Consider the following 19,362-nt stretch of genomic DNA (forward strand, 5'->3'; position numbering starts at 1 on the left):
ATAATATTCAAGTTCGACTCGACTCAATGACACTCCTACATAGCAAATGTCAAGTTCCTCAGATTAAGAAAAGATAATGATTCTAATTAGTTAGATTAGTTTGAGACTTGTTAATTTGTAGGCACAAGGATACTTCAAAGGCCACATAATGATCAGACACAACCGCACATGCTTTGGATACCAAAACATGCGATGAAACTCCTTCAAAGTTCAAACAAGAAAAGGAACCAAGAGGACTTTCTGAAAATTCTGACTGCTACAGGAATCGGCGATTGGAAAGGCGAGTGCCGATCCTATTTTTTGAGCAGGCCAGATTAGATACGCAGGCTAATCCCATTTTTTGAGCAGGCCAGATTACATACGTGGGCCAATCCGATTTTTGGAACAGGCCAGATTGGATAAACGGATGAAGCCTTTCTTTCGGGATCCAAGTGCAAATCAAGTTTCAGAATCAGAGAGCTCTGTGACCCAATCTGCGATTTTGGAGCTGGCCAGATTACATACGTGGGCCAATCCGATTTTTGGAACAGGCCATATTGGATAAGCGGACGAATCCTTTCTTTTGGGATCCAAGTGCAAATCAAGTTTCAGAATCAGAGAGCTCTGTGACTCAGTCTGCGGGCTGGATTCGCCTTGAATTGGACCAGGATCCATGGATGGATCTTTAGTCCACCAGTTCAAGGACGCAATCCACTTCTTGAATCAGGCTTTAGTTCAGCCAATTTGAACATAGATCCTTATAAATTAAGTCCAAGATTTTTCTTTATATCCATAATTCTGAATTCAACAGATAATTTCATTTCATTTAACAAACTATGCCAACACTTAATAGTCGAGAAAAGAAAATTAAGCTTTTTCATCAATTAACTTGGCATGCCCTTACTGGAATATATGACTTTGTGCCTCATGCAATTAACCAAAAGAAGATGTGGCATTGATATCAAAGCAATCTAAAACTTTAAATCCATAAATTAGATCACACACTTTAAAAACCATAAATTGCATCGTAAAAGAGATAAGGTTATAACCATTAGTACAAATTTCTAATATCCAACCTGATTTCAGAGAACATGGCAACGTCCTTTACATGTGGTGGGTGTCAAACCAGCAAAAATAAAATTCCTACTCTTAAGTCACGAATTAAGTCCACTATGGTACTGGAGCAGGGACTTAGGCTGTGCAATGGGTTACTAGCTTCACCCTGGTGCCAGAGTTTGCTTGATCCGATATACCAAAGTATATTAATTACGTGAAAGACAAAATTCGAATATAGCAGTGAGCAGGGTCGAATCCACAGGGACTTGGGAATTTATTTTGAATGAATGTAACATTAAATAAAAATGGGGGGAATTGATATGGAACTGTCTAATTTAATTGCTCAAATTAAAAATAAGACAATCGCATATAAAATAAATAACAATAAATATAAAGTAAATTAACGGAAGGAAAATCTCTAGTCAAAGGTATAATCTCCACTAATGGTTCGAATCACTGATCACAGATGCAGAGATAAAATGTTTCATTTACAAATAAACTGGTTATGGTTGTCAACAAGCTCTGACAACCTGCCTAACCTTCCTGATTCGATAATCACAACAAGCTCTGTAGTTATTGCCCTAGCCAATTAAGCAGTCCTAAACACGCTCTTAGGATTTAACCTATTGACAGCATTAATCATTAGACTGGCCACCAATTATAACCAACAAACACACATGCTCGGTTTATTTAGGCTATATCATATATTTCCACAACAACAACTCAAAAGTTTCTACTACAATTGAATCATGTCACTTGCCACATGCACTAAAATTACCCAACAATTACGGATTGAGCACTCTTAGATGGCTGTTAATTACTCACACAATTAAACAGTGATCAAGTATTTAATTGCAAGAAATAATCATATGCATAAGTGAACAGGAAATATATAAATACTTGCAAATTAAAGAACGTAGGCAAATAAATTCGATCTCACAGTTTTGTCGAACCAAAGCTTCGATTTAACCTCTGACTAGATAAATTCAGCCACGCCTCATGATTAAATCACCACACGAAGTAATGGATTGCAAAGACATTGCGTTTTTACTAGAAAGCAAGGAATAAAATATGTTTTTCCCGTTGGGGAATATTGTCGAACACCTGGCGTGTGTCAGAGGCCAGTCAAGAGAAAGGAAACTAGAACTAAACTAAAAAGCTAAACTAGAGGTCATTTTGCTTCTGTACGTCCTTTCCTTAAAAAGCCAAAAGTAAGATGACTAAAAGCTATCTCCGGTGGTCCCCACACATGTGGACAAAGTCTCCAAAATTACTTCTTTTTCCAAGTCTCTCTACGTTGCTTTCTTTGAAGAGCCCAAATGACCAAATATCTTTTACTAGCTTTGTGGTCCCCCACCAATTCAAGGGCCCAAGGTTTGAAGCCCTTAGAAGTCTCCATATTCTCCATAAAGTCCCTCCTTTTTGGTAGTTTTCTGCTTCATTCCCTATCAAATGGGATGCGTGCTTTCTAGTATCAACTAAGAAACTTGTATCAAGATTTTCTTAATGGAATTTCCTCAATTAGGCTTCGATTTCTCCTTTTCTGCCTCAATTAACTTGAAGTTCCTAGAAATCACACAAAAATTCAATTATAAGTAGAATATAGCAAATTATCACAACATTTGGTCAAAATAAAGGGGAAAATATTAACAAATAAACTGCCTAATTTGCGCATTAACAAATTCCCCCACACCAAGACAATGCTTGCCCTCAAGCATTCACTACCCAAAAATCACAGTCAAGATCACAAATATTTGAATAGCTCCATAAACTTGCACAAGTGTCACATCTTCTCAACAATTTCACCAAAATGAGGATGTTAAAAACTTGACAAACCTCACATGGATAGCAGTGTATACACTCAACCACTCAAAATATGGAAAGGATGTTTTTTTTTCTTTTTTGGATTCAATATTTTTTTGTATATTTTTTTCATTTCTCTCTTTTTTTTTTAAATGCACAACATAACTATCACACTTGCCAACCATAAACGTACTTTTGGAATACACTTGAAATTTCATGCAAGAATATTAATGTATTCCTTTGACACAAGGTTCAAATGAGAAGGTTCAAACGAAAGGTTTACGGTAACAATTATGATTATTAAACAAAGAGAAGGATTGAGGCTCAAACATAGTTGACTATGGGTAAACATAATTAGGGAAGGCATTTAGAAAGTCAAAAGGGTTAAACCTAATTGCCCTTGTCATTTTATTGCATCAAATTCAAGTATGGTCTCAACATGTATAACAAAGCAAGTTCTAAAATGTCAAACCATGTGTGATATCACTCAACAAAAGAAAATAGAACACACTATTTTTTTTTTTTTGACATAGAAATTCTTTTTATTTATTCATGGAAAATATAACCAAATATTCCTCTTACATAATCCTCATTTTTCTAATTGAAGGTATCCCTATTCTGTCCAAACGGATTGCCCCACGAGCCAACCTTCGGAATTTACTGAAAGTATCGTAAACCTCAATTTGTTTATCTGGATGAGATATACCCACATTGGATAAAGCATCAGCAACTGTGTTAGCCTCCCGATAGCAGTGCATGAATCTAGGTGGATCATCTAATAACTGCCAAATCTGGTTGACGTATCTTCGAATTTTCCACGGACACTGAGTACGACGTTGAATGATCCCAATTAAAACCAATGAATCTGATTGTACACATATGTTTCCAAAACCGTTATGTATACAGATCTGAAGACCAATAAGAAGGGCACAAGCCTCTGCACGGAGACATGTAGTTTCTCCCAGATATGCCGAGAAACCAATCATTGGTAATCCAGTGGAATCCCGGAGTATGCCCCCACCTCCACCTATTCCTGGATTACCCTTAGCACATCCATCAGTGTTAAGAGTATACCTCCCTGTCTCTTTGGTTTCCCAGCGGATACCTTGATATACAACCGTACCCCCAGGTGCCTTTGACCAATCATACAATTGACAAAAGGATTGTAGTCTTATCAATTGTTTAAAATGTATTCCTACCATGGATTGGATTTCTGAGAAGATGGCTTGGCGAATGGCCGAAGATTGCATCTGGACACCCTCAAACATTGCTTTGTTCCTTGCCTTCCAAATCTACCAGCAAATTACACTAGGAAGAATACGGCAAATAATCCTTCGTAACTCAGAATCCTGTGAATTCAACCACCAATCTACTATGCGTGCTCGTAGAAAAGATCCTGAGAATTTTATTCCACATAACCCTCCAAAATAATTCCAAAGGAATGACGCAATGTGTCCATTGGAGAATAAATGCTCAATAGACTCCTCGGAAGGCTCAGTACGCAAAAGCACTTTGACGGCAAATGGAAACCAAATTTACGAAGCTTATCCGGTGTCGGTATTCTCCTCAGAAGTAGTCTCAACATGAAAAATGAAACTTTCAAAGGTATCAGAGAGTGCCAAATGGAAGCAAATACCATAGACGTGGGTCGGGTCTGCCTAATGTCCCCAAAAGCCGAATGTAGAGAGAAATTTCCAGTTGTTGTGGGCATCCAAAAGACTTCAGCTATACTTCCTTCTTCTGGGACCATTTGTTCTGAGATGGAATAAGCAATTTCCTTTGGCAATGTGTGGTATAGAAGATTCAAATCTCAATGGCCGTTGTTTACGAAGTTTCGGAACGTCAAATTTGGGATAACTGGAACCTTTAGAAACAATGCACCACTCCCCAACCAGTTATCGTACCAAAAATGACACGCCCCATATTTGGCCACCCATAATATTGAGAGTTCCACTTGCCGGCTCACATTGAGCATCCTTCGCCAAATTGCCGAATCCGTTGGCCTGAGTTCTACCTGACAAGGGTGCAAACATTTACAATACTTTGCTTTCATGAAGGTCGACCACAGTGATGATTCTGTTCGGAATTTCCACCATAACTTGGAGGAAAAGGATGTGTAGACGTCACATAATCTCCGAAATCCAATTCCCCCTTCCTCAACTGGATAGCACAATTGAGGCCAACGTATCCAATGAAGCTTCGATTCCTCGGGTGAGGATCCCCAGAGGAATGCCGAGCATGCCTTTTCTATAGTTTTAAACACCGAGCTGGGAATCACTGCAGCTGACATTAGGTGAACTGGTATTGATGATAATACATGCTTGATTAGAATAATTTTTCCTCCAAAGGAAAGTAACCTTGATTTCCAAGACAGAATCCTTGCTAGTATTGCGTGACAAACTTCTCCAAAATAAGATGATTTGCATCTTCCAATGTAGAGCGGAAACCCTAAATAGCGTATTGGAAATGACTTGCGGGCAAACCTAGAGATGCGATCAAGCAGCCGTCGTCTTGCCATTGATACAGATGGATGAACCAGATAACAGCTTTTTTGTACATTTAGTAATTGGCCCGAGCATCTTTGATAATCATCTAACACTTTCATGATAGCCTTCAGGGAAAATGAGGATCCATTTGCAAATATAAGAACATCATCCGCAAATGCCAAGTGAGTAATAGACGGGCATCCATATGGAACTTTGAAACTCACAAATCTTGGTTGCATGACAAGATTATTCAGTGCTCTAGATAACACCTCTGCCCCTATAATAAATAATGCTGGTGATAATGGGTCCCCCTGACGGAGTCCTCTCGAAGACTTGAAAAAACCATATGAGGATTCATTTATAATGACGGAAAACCAGACATTAGAAATCATTCGCCAAACCATATCAATGAATCTCTCACCAAAACCGAACCTTCTCAGAACATTGATAATATGACTCCATGCCACTCTGTCATATGCCTTAGACATGTCTAGTTTCATAACCACATTACCACCTCTATTCTTTTTCGCCATACCCGATATCACCTCCTGTGCAAGTAGGAAGTTTTCGGTTATATTGCGACCCTTCACAAATCCTGTCTGCTGGGGAGAAATAATTTTTGGCAATATTCCCGCCACTCTGTCTGCCAAGATCCTTGATAATAACTTGTTGAAGAAGTTACATAGGCTGATGGGTCTAAATTGAGAAAAATCTTGAGGATTTGGCACCTTTGGAATTAGAACAATTGAAGTAGAGGTGATGAAACGAGGTAGCTCTGCTCCACAGAAAAAACTGAGTACCGCCTTGTAGACATCTTGGGCGATTACTTGCCATGCAAAAGTAAAAAATTTTCCCGTGAATCCATCTGGGCCAGCAGCACTTTCTTCATCCATTGCCTTCAGGACTCTAAAAACCTCTTCAATTGAAGGGATTTCTTCCAACTTCACATTATCCTCTCCTGAAATCATAGGTGGAATGAGTTGTAGCATATCTCCAGATGATCCCAAAGAATCTGAGAAAAGTTCAGAGAAATAGGTGGTTGCTTCACTTGCTATATCAGCTTCATTGTCCACCCAAACACCATTGGCTTTTTTTATTCGATGAATCATAGCTTGAGCCCGTCTCTGTCTTACTATCGCATGAAAATACTTTGAATTAGTATCTCCCTGTCGAAGCCATTTTACCCTAGCATTTTGCCTCCAAAATTGTTCTTCAATTGATAATGCATATCTCAGCTCCGCCTGAGCCTTTTTGAGTTCAATCTGGCACTCCTCCGAATCATCTTGATCTACCACTTCTTCTGCCCGTTGCACCGCCATTTCTGCAGATCGCACATTATCGATCACGTTTCCAAAGTGTTCTTTGTTCCATGTCTGAATGGCTTTTCTTGTTGCCAATAATTTAGAACATAGAGCACGCATCGGAGATCCATTGACATCTTGAGTCCAAGCCTGGCGTATTACCTCCAAGAGTTGTGGTTTAGTTGTCCACACATTCAAAAATCGAAATGGACGCGGCTTAGTATCTGATTGAGCAACAAATGAGAGCTTTAATGGTGAATGGTCAGATGGATGTCTAGCCAAGTGAAGGACAGAAATGTTATAAGAAAGATCCAGACATGCCCCGTTGACTAAGAACCTGTCTAACCTCTTTGAAATCCGAGCTCTACTTCGTCGATTATTTGACCATGTAAAATTGGGTCCTGAGAAGCCTACATCAAATACTCCAGCCTCCTCCATGAAAGACAGAAATTCCACTCCTTCTGTTATAGCAAATGGACGACCTCCCCTTTTTTCATGAGGTGCCACAATAACATTAAAATCACCCCCAATACACCAAGGAAGAAAACTAGGCTTATCAGCTAACAATGAGGACCATAACTCACGCCTCTCGTCAACTGAGCATTTTGCATGAACAAAGGACAAAATTATTGGAGAAGGAATTAGGGGACTTTGTACATGTAGAGAAATATGCTGATCCGAATTACCAACAATCGAGCAAAGAAAAGGATTATTGTAGAACACCCAAATATCACTTGAACAATTAACAAGCACGTAATCAAATAATAGACGTAGACGAATGGTTTGTATTTTAGATACGTCTAACTTTGGCTCACAAATCACAACAAATTGGAGATGATGTGTCCGTACTAAATTGATTAATCTTCGTAGATTAGGTGCTTTAGCTACTCCTCTAATATTCCAAAAAATGCCATTAATCATGAGAAAGAACCTGGAATGAGTTTTTGGATGATGTCTCTGACCGTGAGCGCAAAATTCTGTCGGTTTGCAGATTAGCCCTCAAACCTTTTGTCCTTTTTTGTTTGGGATTACGGTCAGCCCCCCCTGATTGATCAATACTTGAAGAAGGACCTGATGATTCAGGCAAATTTTCTTGTGGGACACCCGGTCTGGGAGACAAATTTCCTGCAACAGTTGGTGAATTAACCTCCACTATCCCATGCTCTGTAGGACCGAAATTCTCCACTCCTCGCAACTCAACATAGAGATGCTCCAAAGAGTTATTGTCGGCCATGGACTGAAGTTTCTCTTTTGATGCTTCAGACGATGTAGCTTGGGTCCCTTCATCATTTCCATGGACCTGTTCTGAATGCTTTTGCATTAACAATTTCCATGGACCTGTTCTGAATGCTTTCCCTCATATGAGCCGTATTCAAATTCCCTTGCACATCATATGTTGTCGGCTTGGATGCAACAACTATCACCACTTGGTGATCAGTATTTAGATGATGAAGAGAATTTTTGTCGGCCTTACTCTGAAGTTTGTCTGTGGGATTTATATTAGTTTCAAAACGGGTCCCTTGGTATTCATTCCCGTGGACCTTTTCCAGCTGGTTTTCCATTTCCCTTCGTTCCTCACGAACTGGCAGCTCCATTGCAAGATCATTTTGTGGTTGTTCAAATCCAGCAGAGGACGACAACTTAGTTACTCCAAGCTGAATTAGGTGATCATCAGGCTTACTAACTTCTTGAACCTTTGTGGCAGTACAAACTTCCTCCACCACTGCACCTTTTAGTTTTTCAGCATAATTGCCCATCTCAGTACGCTGCACTTCGTCGGAATCAGTCACGGCATCTGTTGTTTTTTCCAAGTTAGCATCTGGGTTTTTCACGAGGTCTAAATTAGACACTTGAACATTATTAACTTCTAACGATAGATCCCTCTGCAGCTTCGTGTTATGCTTATATAGATACCGAGACCCAACCTCAGTTACATTCTTCTTGCATTGCTCTTGGGAATGACCCAAACGTGAACAAGATGAACAATACAATGGCATATTCTCTGGCACAATCCGTTGCCAAAATCCAGACTCCCCTTCAACAGCCACCCAAACTCTTTTTGTAAAAGATTTCGCTACATCGAGCTCCACACATACCCTGGCCAAACTTGGTCGAGTCCCAGCTGCCGTTGCCGAATCTAGAAACAGTGGTCTTCCTACTGGAGAAAGTATGGAGAATAATGAATGTTTGTCGAAATAATGAATAGGCAGAGCTGGAAGAACTACCCAAACCGGAACCAGAGATGATTCCCTAAGCACATGAAACTCCCTTGTCCATCTAAACACACGCATCGGATATTTACCCAGTTGCCAAATCCCTCTCATCCAAATTCTGTTGAAGTCAGCTTCAGCCATGCACTTAATGAGAACATGCCTATAGTCCATCAATCCAATAGAAACATGATCCTTCAGGTTTAAAGAAGCAAAAAACTTTCGAATGTCTTCCAAAGAAGGTCGGCCGTGAGAAAATTTTCCCACCAAAGCCCATTGAAACGGCGCTGCAAGTTTGTCTGCATCTGCTTTAGAAAAAACTACTGCAGCTTCTCCCTTGTAGACAGAAGCCTGCTGAATGTGGATAGACGATGTTGCCGGCTGAGAAAAAAGTTGAGAAAAAGATTTTTTTTTTGTAGGTGATAATCCTTGCCCCTCAGCCGACGGCTGAAGGGCAGCCATGAACTAGTTGAGAAATTAGAGAAAATAAGAAGAGAGAAGGAAGAGAGTTTTTTCCTAGAGAGAAGATAGGACAGACCTACATGCGTATAGAACACACTATAATGAATTGCTCATTAGGCTCAAAAGCTCACAAAAATTATGTCAAATCTAGCACATCCATCATTCAAATCAATTGTTAAGAAAACATATTACTTGCACTAGCAATAGAATACCATTCACACTTGCATCTTGACTGAATCAATACGAATCTCAAAAAGTCTTGAAAAATCAGAAACTAGACGAATTAACTCAAAAACTGACCAAAAATACTTAAAATATTTTCTCTTTTTCATTTTTTTTTTTAAAAAAACCAAACTAGAAATTAAAAACCAACATGATCTCCCTCCCCCACACCTAAACATTGCCTTGTCCTCAAGGAAAAAATAAAAATAAAGTGTAGAAAGAAAGAAATACTCCCCTAAAGAAATACTAAGTTTCCGGTGGGAAAGGAGGCTGGAAACGAACGTGCTCGAAATAAGCTGCCAGGTTATGACCCATGCGGGACAAACGTCGATCCATCTGTTGCTTAATTTGATCCTACCTATCACAATGAAATTATATCACGTAAATCACTTTTAACAAATCAACAAACACAATCAAACTACTAAAAACAATAACTCTTGGGTTGCCTCCCACGCAGCGCCTTTCTTTAATGTCTTTGGCTAGACAAAATAATGCTTCAATCAGAGTATTCAGGCACTGCAAGGGTCACCTCCTCAACATTATTAACTTCAAATCCTTCATAAAAAGGTTTGAGACGATGACCATTAACCTTAAAAATCTTGTCAGTGTGAAGACTTTGAATTTCTACTGCACCATGAGGAAACACATTAGTCACAATAAAAGGTCCAATCCAACGAGAACGCAATTTATCAGGAAAAAGTTTAAGTCTAGAGTGAAAAAGAAGTACTTTTTGACCAATACAAAAAATTTTCCTTGAAATTGCTTTATCATGAAATGCTTTTGTCTTTTCCTTATAAATGCTAGAACTCTCATACGCATCATTTCGGATTTCCTCCAACTCTTGCAATTGCAACTTCCTGTGTTCTCCAGTTTCATCCATCCGCATATTGTAATTTTTAACTGCCCAATATGCCCTATGTTCCAATTCCACAGGTAGATGACAAGGTTTGCCAAAAATTAATCGGTAAGGAGACATACCTATGGGGGTCTTAAAAGCTGTACGGTAAGCCCAAAGTGCATCATCTAAGCGTAAACTCCAATCCTTTCTATTGGGATTCACCGTCTTTTCAAGTATCGACTTGATTTCTTTATTGGAGATTTCTGCTTGACCACTAGTCTGCGGATGATAGGACGTAGAAACCCGGTGAGTGACGCCATATTTCTTCATTAATGCTTCCATTACTCGATTGCAGAAGTGTGTCCCTCGGTCACTGATAATTGCTCTTGGCGTGCCATACCTGACAAAAATATGAGATTTAATAAAATCAACTACAACCTTACCATTGTCAGTCCTAGTTGCCTTAGCCTCTATCCACTTTGAGACATAATCAACTGCAAGTAATATATACATATTACCAAAAGAGGAAGGAAATGGACCCATAAAATCTATACCCCATATATCGAAAATTTCACAAACCAGTATAGGAGTAAGAGGCATTTGATCTCTATGGCTTAAATTACCTGTCTTTTGACAATTTGCACATGATTTACAAAATAAGTATGCATCACTAAACAAAGTTGGCCAAAATAAACCACACTCTAAAACCTTTCTTGCAGTTCGCTTAGGGCCAAAATGTCCACCACACGCATATGAGTGACAAAAAGATAAAATTGATGGAACCTCTTCTTCAGACACACACCTGCGAATAATTTGGTCAGAACAATATTTCCACAAGTATGGTTCATCCCACACATAATATTTAACATCACTTTTAATTTTTTCCTTTTGAGCTCTAGACAAATCATTAGGTAGCGTTCTAGTAACAAGATAATTCACTAAATCAGCATACCAGGGAGTTGTCTTTTTAACTACAAAAAGATGCTCATCTGGAAAATTATCCTTTAAGGGAGCAGGTCCTTCACTATTGATCAAACGACTGAGGTGATCAGCAACCATATTTTCAGCACCCCTTTTGTCTTTAATTTCCAGATCAAATTCTTGGAGTAGGAGAATCCACCTTATAAGTCGTGGTTTGGCCTCTTTCTTGTTGAGCAAATATTTCAAAGCTGCATGGTCAGAATAAATAATGACCTTAGTGCCAAGTAAATAAGAACGGAATTTTTCTAAAGCAAAAACAATAGCTAAAAGCTCCTTTTCCGTAGTCGAATAATTGCACTGGGCACCATCCAAGGTCCTCGAGGCATAATAAATGACATAAGAAGCTCTGCCCTCTTTCTGGCCGAGTACTGCACCAACAGCAAAATTGCTGGCATCACACATTGTCTCGAAAGGAAGACTCCAGTTTGGTGGTCGAACCACTGGTGCTGAAGTCAATGATCTCTTGAGCGTGTCAAATGCATTCTTGCAATTATCATCAAAATGAAATACCACATCCTTTTGAAGTAATTTGCATAGAGGATGGGATATCTTTGAAAAATCTTTGATGAAACGCCTATAAAAACCTGCATGGCCAAGAAAAGAGCGAACTTTCCGCACACTTGCAGGGTAAAGTAAACATTTGATAATTTCTACCTTAGCCTTATCTACCTCAATTCCTTTTACAGATACCACATGGCCTAAAATTATGCCTTGGTCTACCATAAAATGGCATTTCTCATAATTTAAGACAAGATTAGTCTCAATGCACCTTTTAAGAATTTTTGTGAGGTTAGTTAAACATTCATCAAAAGAATTACCATAGACAGTAAAATCATCCATAAACACTTCTATGATATTCTCCACATAATCAGAAAATATACTAACCATACACCTTTGGAATGTAGCAGGCGCATTACAAAGACCAAAAGGCATTCGTCTATAGGCGAATGTACCAAAAGGGCAAGTAAATGTGGTTTTCTCTTGATCTTCAGGCGCCACTGGAATTTGTAGAAAACCTGAAAAACCATCAAGACAGCAATAATGAGATTTTCTTGCCAACCTTTCCAACATCTGATCAATAAAAGGCAATGGAAAATGATCTTTACGAGTTAATGCATTTAATTTTCTAAAATCGGTACAAACTCTCCATCCATTTTGAACTCGAGTGAGCACTAACTCACCTTTAGGATTTTCAATAACAGTAATTCCTGTTTTTTTAGGAACTACTTGAACAGGACTTACCCACTTACTATCCGAAATAGGATAGATTATACCTGTGTCAAGAAGTTTTAAAACTTCTTTCTTCACTACCTTCATCATTGGTGGGTTCAATCTCCTTTGAGCCTCTCTCGAAGGCTTAGCACCATCTTCTAACAAGATGCGATGCATGCAAGTTGCTGGACTTAATCCTTTTATGTCAGCCACTGTCCATCCTATTGCCTCCTTGTGGTCCTTCAACACCCGAATTAGTTTTTCTTCCTCTAAAGCAGTCAATTTACTGGAAATTATTACTGGGAGTGTATCTCCATCTCCCAAGAATGCATACTTTAAATTATCCGGTAACTGCTTTAATTTCACCTTCGGGGCTTGCACAATAGATGGCAAAAGCTGTGAACGAGACAAAGGTAATTCCAAGTAAGACACATTGGAAAATTCTGGACAAAGAGAATTCAATTCAAAAATAACTTCCTGCAATTCAAAAGGAAAAACAAACTTCCCTTTTATTTTTTGCAAATTTTCCTGACAGAGACCAGTAGAAATAGCAACCTTCAACGCATCGTCATTATTAAATTCAAAATTTTGCTGCGCCAAAGAATCAATTACATCTATAACAAAAATTGAATGAGATTCACCAGGATATTTTATAGCATCATAAATATTAAATTTAATAACATCACCATCAAATTCCATAGTCAATGTGCCAGTGAAAACATCAATTTTTGTTCTAGCAGTTTTCAAAAATGGTCTCCCTAACAGTATTGGAGATGAATTAGAATTATCATCCTCCATATCAAGCACATAAAAATCTGCAGGAAAAATCAAATCATGAATTTGTACTAAAATATCCTCCAAAACTCCATCAGGATAGGCATTTGATCGATCAGCCAGTTGAATTATTACGCCCGTCTCTTTTAAAGGCCCAACGTTCATCAAATTATAAATAGAACGAGGCATAACATTTATCGAAGCACCCAAATCCAACATAGCTTTTTCAATTTTAATATTGCCTATTTTGCAAGGGACAGTAAACATACCGGGATCCTTGCATTTAGGAGGCAATTTTTTCTGCAAAACTGCCGAGACATTTTCTCCCATATGCACTTTCTCGTTTCCTTTCAACTTTTTCTTACCAGTGCATAACTCCTTCAAAAATTTAGCATATCTAGGAATTTGTTTAATTGTATCTAAAAGAGGGATATTTACCTCAACTTTTCGAAAAGTGTCCAAAATCTCCTGTTCTTGCTCTTGCTTTTTGGACTTTGCCAGTCGACTAGGAAATGGAGGCGGAGGTGTAACCACTTGTGTTGATTTTTCTCCAAAATCTGGTTGTTCTAAGGCCCTGGGTTGAGACACATTCCCCTCTTTTTCGAGCTCTTCCTCGATTGCTTGTTCAGAAATTCTCTTGCTCGGCTCAGGCAACTCTTTGCCACTTCTTAATGTGATGGCACTAGCATTTTGCTTGGGGTTGACAATTGTCTGCGAAGGTAGCTTTCCAGATAATTGGGACTCCAATCTATTGACTGTGGAAGCTAACTGGCTCATTTGATTCTCCAAATTATGAATGCTAGTTTTCGTCTCCTGTTGAAATTGTTGAGTGTTAGTAGCCAAAGATTTCACAATATCCTCAAGTGACATACCTGATTTATGAGCAGATTGTTGCTGTGAAAGTTGAGGTCTAGGTTGATATTGTGGCTGTTGTGGAAATCCTGGTGGCCTTGCTGCATAATTAAAATTAGGATGATCCCTCCATCCTGGATTATAGGTGTTTGCATAGGGATCATACCGCCTCTGAGGTGGTCTTGGAAATCCAACTGCATTAGCCTGCTCAGTCGAATCATCTTGGAGTGTGGGGCACATATCTGTTGGATGACTCGAACCATAGCAGATTCCACATGTTTTCAATTGCTGCATTTGTCCTATAGCTAACTTTTCAACCAAAGAAGTTAGACAATCTAATCTTTGCTCTATTGAAGAATTACTTACCTCATTGACTCTACGAGTTGTGTTATCATGCCTGTCTCCAAATTGTTGAGCATTTGCAGCCATACTCGATATCAAACTTCTTGCCTCCGTGGGTGTTTTATTCACTAAGGAGCCCCCACTGGCAGCATCAATAATTCTTCTGTCAGTTTGGGACAGACCCTCATAAAAATACTGGATGAGGAGTTGGTCAGGAATTTGATGATGAGGACAACTAGCACATAGTTGCTTGAATCTTTCCCAATATTCATGTAGAGTCTCTCCATTGAATTGTCGAATTCCACAGATGTCTTTCCTAATGCTTGCAGCTCGGGATGCAGGAAAGAATTTTTCTAGAAAATGCTTCTTCATGTCTGTCCATGTGGATATTGACCCAGAAGGCAGATAATAGAGCCAATCCTTAGCTTTATCGGCTAAGAAAAATGGAAAGGCTCTTAATTTAATTTGCTCCTCTGTGACTCCCTGAGGTTTCATTGTCGAGCAAATCACATGGAATTCTTTGAGATGCTTGTGGGGATCTTCACCTGGTAAGCCATGAAAAGAAGGAAGTAAATGGATGAGTCCAGATTTTAACTCAAATGCAACCTCTAATGTAGGATAAGTAATGCATAGAGGCTGTTGATTTAAATCTGGTGCAGCCAATTCTCTCAATGTCCGTTCATTAGCCATGGTGCTATCTATCTCTTCCGTCTCACTAAATGAATCCACAAAATCTACTACTGAATTATGTCCAGTAGATGAGGAGGATGCCTCTGCTCGTTCTCTTGTTGCTTTTCTCAATGCACGAGCAGTCTTCTCTATCTCAGGATTATATTGCAGTTCACCTGTACGAGAAGATCTAGGCATAAACCAGTAACAATAAAAATAAAAAATAAACAAAGAAAATAAAATTCAAAGAAAATAAATTTATTTTGACACCAAGTCCCCGGCAACGGCGCCAAAATTTGGTGGGTGTCAAACCAGCAAAAATAAAATTCCTACTCTTAAGTCACGAATTAAGTCCACTATGGTACTGGAGCAGGGACTTAGGCTGTGCAATGGGTTACTAGCTTCACCCTGGTGCCAGAGTTTGCTTGATCCGATATACCAAAGTATATTAATTACGTGAAAGACAAAATTCGAATATAGCAGTGAGCAGGGTCGAATCCACAGGGATTTGGGAATTTATTTTGAATGAATGTAACATTAAATAAAAATGGGGGGAATTGATATGGAACTGTCTAATTTAATTGCTCAAATTAAAAATAAGACAATCGCATATAAAATAAATAACAATAAATATAAAGTAAACTCTGGCACATGTGGACAAAGTCTCCAAAATTACTTCTTTTTCCAAGTCTCTCTACGTTGCTTTCTTTGAAGAGCCCAAATGACCAAATATCTTTTACTAGCTTTGTGGTCCCCCACCAATTCAAGGGCCCAAGGTTTGAAGCCCTTAGAAGTCTCCATATTCTCCATAAAGTCCCTCCTTTTTGGTAGTTTTCTGCTTCATTCCCTATCAAATGGGATGCGTGCTTTCTAGTATCAACTAAGAAACTTGTATCAAGATTTTCTTAATGGAATTTCCTCAATTAGGCTTCGATTTCTCCTTTTCTGCCTCAATTAACTTGAAGTTCCTAGAAATCACACAAAAATTCAATTATAAGTAGAATATAGCAAATTATCACAACGTTTGGTCAAAATAAAGGGGAAAATATTAACAAATAAACTGCCTAATTTGCGCATTAACAACATGTTTGTCATAGTGGTTGCAAAATTCTATGATTGCGCTTTCAATGGGGCTTTAATTTTTTTTTCTTCTTCTTAATTATCTGCTTATAAATTTTTATGTTTCTAGCACTCAAATACTACTTGCGGATTCAAAGAACTTAATGATCAATATCTAGATGCCAATAGATGGGGACATTGCACATTTGATCCTTAAATCGTGTTTCTTTTGGTTCGGTTTTGGTATTGATTGAGGATATATAGGATGATTTTAGCATACTCATAGAATTTCTTAAAGTTTTTTAGAAGAGGCTGCAGCCATGGCTCTTGGAGTGCTAGTGGTGATTATGGTCTTAGCAGTCAGAAGGGCAGGGTCGCATGGTATCAAAGAACAAAGTGAAGAAATTGGTAAAAGAAAAGAGGAAAGAAGGAAAAAAAAAATAAAAGTCACTTAATTACTTCATTTCCATGTCAACAGTGACAAATATGCCACCTCATATTCTATGTAAGAAGCAATAGTTGGGTAATATATTGACTGATGAAACATACCACTACTCTTTAATTAAAAAAAATACACATTGGATTCGAATAGGGTGCAAACGAACTAAGTCGAATCGAGTTTTGGCCTTATCGAATCGAGTCTCAACTTAGTTCTATGAAACTCGAACTCGATGATCTCAAAATATAAAGTTCGATGTTGAGCTCGAATCAAATTTGAGTCGAGTTGGAGTTTAAAAAATTAAAAAATAATTATTTTATTTTTAAAAAATGAATAAGATAATATTTTTTCTAACAATTAATAAAATACTAGGGATATATATATAATTTTACTATTAAAATAACAAAAAATATATATATAATCGAGTCGGTTTTAAGCTAACGAGTTGAATATCTTTAAACTCGAGTTGAAGCCCGAATTCAACTTGGTCAGCTTGAATTCAACTCTAGTTCAATGTTGAGGAAACTCAAGTCGAGCTTGGATTCAAGCTAGTCGCGAGTGGCTCGATCCATTTGTAACCCTATATTCAAATAACTTATTCACTAATGATATGAAGATTGGAATAATTAAAAGATTTAAACAAAAGAGGAAAATCTGTTAATGTAGCAAGCATTTTCCCAAGTTATCACAAATTGGTTAATCATGAAAGGGATTTATCAAATACAGCATGAAACACCACAAAGGCAGTTGTCAATGGAGAGGCATTCTCCAAATAGTGTTCTTGCATAATTTTGGGCATTTAAGTTTCATTTTGCCATCTGTGCAATCAAACAAGCAAATTCAACTATTTCAATACAATGATGATTAAAAAAAATTGTAGATGTCCAATGATAGGAAAAACTAATCATGTCCTTGTAACCTACTTAAAATGTATGCTTAAGGGTGGACATTCTTATATTGTAATAAAAAATTCTAGGGGTAAAGTCTAATAATTACAAGGATACAAGTAAAAACTTTTAACATTACATTGGATTGTATAATGATTTCAAGAATAGGGGGGGAGCGCGGGGGGGGGGGGGGGGGGGGGGACTACTAAAAAGTATACTTAAGGGTGGGCATTCTTACATTTTAATTAAAAATTTCGGGGGTAAAGTCTAATAATTACAAGGATATAAGTAAAAGCTTTTAACATTACATTGGATTGTATACTGATTTCAAAAATCTTGAGGGGGCAAAGCTTAATTTTTATAAGGATATAGTTGAGAAAATGATATATAGGACATTTCGTGGGGGTGTTTTGGGTGTGGGGGGAAGGAGGAGTGGAGGGAGGGGAGTGGCAGCCTTTTTCCGCCCCCTTTGGTTGCGCCGGTGGTTGTAACCATAAACCCTCAATGAAAAACTTAATTAAGGGTCCAATTAAATAGCTAAAATAACACCAATGAGCATGAGACCTTGCTTGGAGGTCTTGACTATATTGAGTAATTACGTGAATTTCCCTAGTTTTAACGCATCTATCTTTATAGCCAAGAAAAAACTAATTTACCATTAATAGTGAAAAGAATCTTTGAACATCAATTTGGACAAATTGAATTTGATACTGTTCAAGAATCATCATGTACAACCTATGCAAGGGAAATATAAGATATAAAATAAGTATTTGCTCTAATTACTCGATCATGGACTTAATCAGAAGAAGCAACTCGTCCATAATTCCACATTTAAAATTTTATCTAGTTGAGGAATTTTAGAGAGAGAGAGCATACCGGTGGTTGTAGAATGGAAGAAAAGAAACCAAAGAAACAGAGGGGTTGATAACATGATGATGTTCATTTTATGAGATATATCAAGAAGAAACGGTGAAGATTTAAGAGCAACTGATGCAAAAAGCTTTTGCCCTTTCTCTTTTCTTTCTGGGTCAGTTTGCAAGGAAAATATCAAAACCAAAGTTTGCTACAAACACTACTAATAAACTCAAAAGTTACCGTTACAATTACCGTAACAAATGGGGGCACCTTCCTTTTATAAGCTGTCCTCGTACTTCTTTTGCCAATTTGGATTAAAGCTATTATGAGTAAACATAGACAGATACACTTCGACGTATAGTCTAGTGATTAAAGATTTAAAGTTGAAACTTTACTATTATCGAAAAGAAAAAGGATTAACCTTTCCAACATTATCAGTTTTGGATGACTGACAACTATATAAAATTTAAATTTGAAATTTAATTTTTGCACATGTGTCATGAATCTAACAGTAATAGTGTATATACAGTCAGTGTATATAAAATTTACTAAAAAAAAGTCTAAATTTTACGAATTAGAGGTATTGAATTTAAATTTTCTACTTCTTTCCCTCCTTTGCTAAAAAAAAAATACACACACACACACATATATATAGGTGTGCGATCTTGCTTAGTGCACCTATTTTTTTTTTCTTTCAACAAACGTCTTGCTTAGTGCACATGGATGACCTTTTTTTCCAGGATCTGCACCATAGTAGTTACTCCCTCCATTCCATTTATTTAGTCATATTTGGGGAGTCCAACTTTTTAAAAAATAATGGTTTGATTGTGATGTTTATACTTTTCTTTTCAATTTTATCCCCACAAATTTAAAATTTAAATTTAAATGGTAACATGTATATGATTTGAAAGAAAAGTTATATTGGAAAGAGAGAC

General features: G+C 37.7%; 1 protein-coding gene across 1 annotated transcript; it reads right to left on the reverse strand.

Annotated features, from left to right (window-relative positions):
* Positions 1-2,552: 2,552 nt before the first annotated feature.
* Positions 2,553-7,859, reverse strand: LOC140005501 (uncharacterized). The gene is made up of 4 exons (XM_072046502.1): positions 7,631-7,859; positions 4,805-7,221; positions 3,487-3,971; positions 2,553-2,601 (listed from the first exon to the last, which is right to left on the reverse strand). The coding sequence occupies exons 1-4, from the start codon at positions 7,857-7,859 to the stop codon at positions 2,553-2,555; spliced, it is 3,180 nt and encodes a 1,059-aa protein (XP_071902603.1).
* Positions 7,860-19,362: the final 11,503 nt, after the last annotated feature.

This window comes from Coffea arabica, chromosome 4e, assembly GCF_036785885.1.
Source record: "Coffea arabica cultivar ET-39 chromosome 4e, Coffea Arabica ET-39 HiFi, whole genome shotgun sequence".
Classification (NCBI taxonomy): domain Eukaryota; kingdom Viridiplantae; phylum Streptophyta; class Magnoliopsida; order Gentianales; family Rubiaceae; genus Coffea; species Coffea arabica.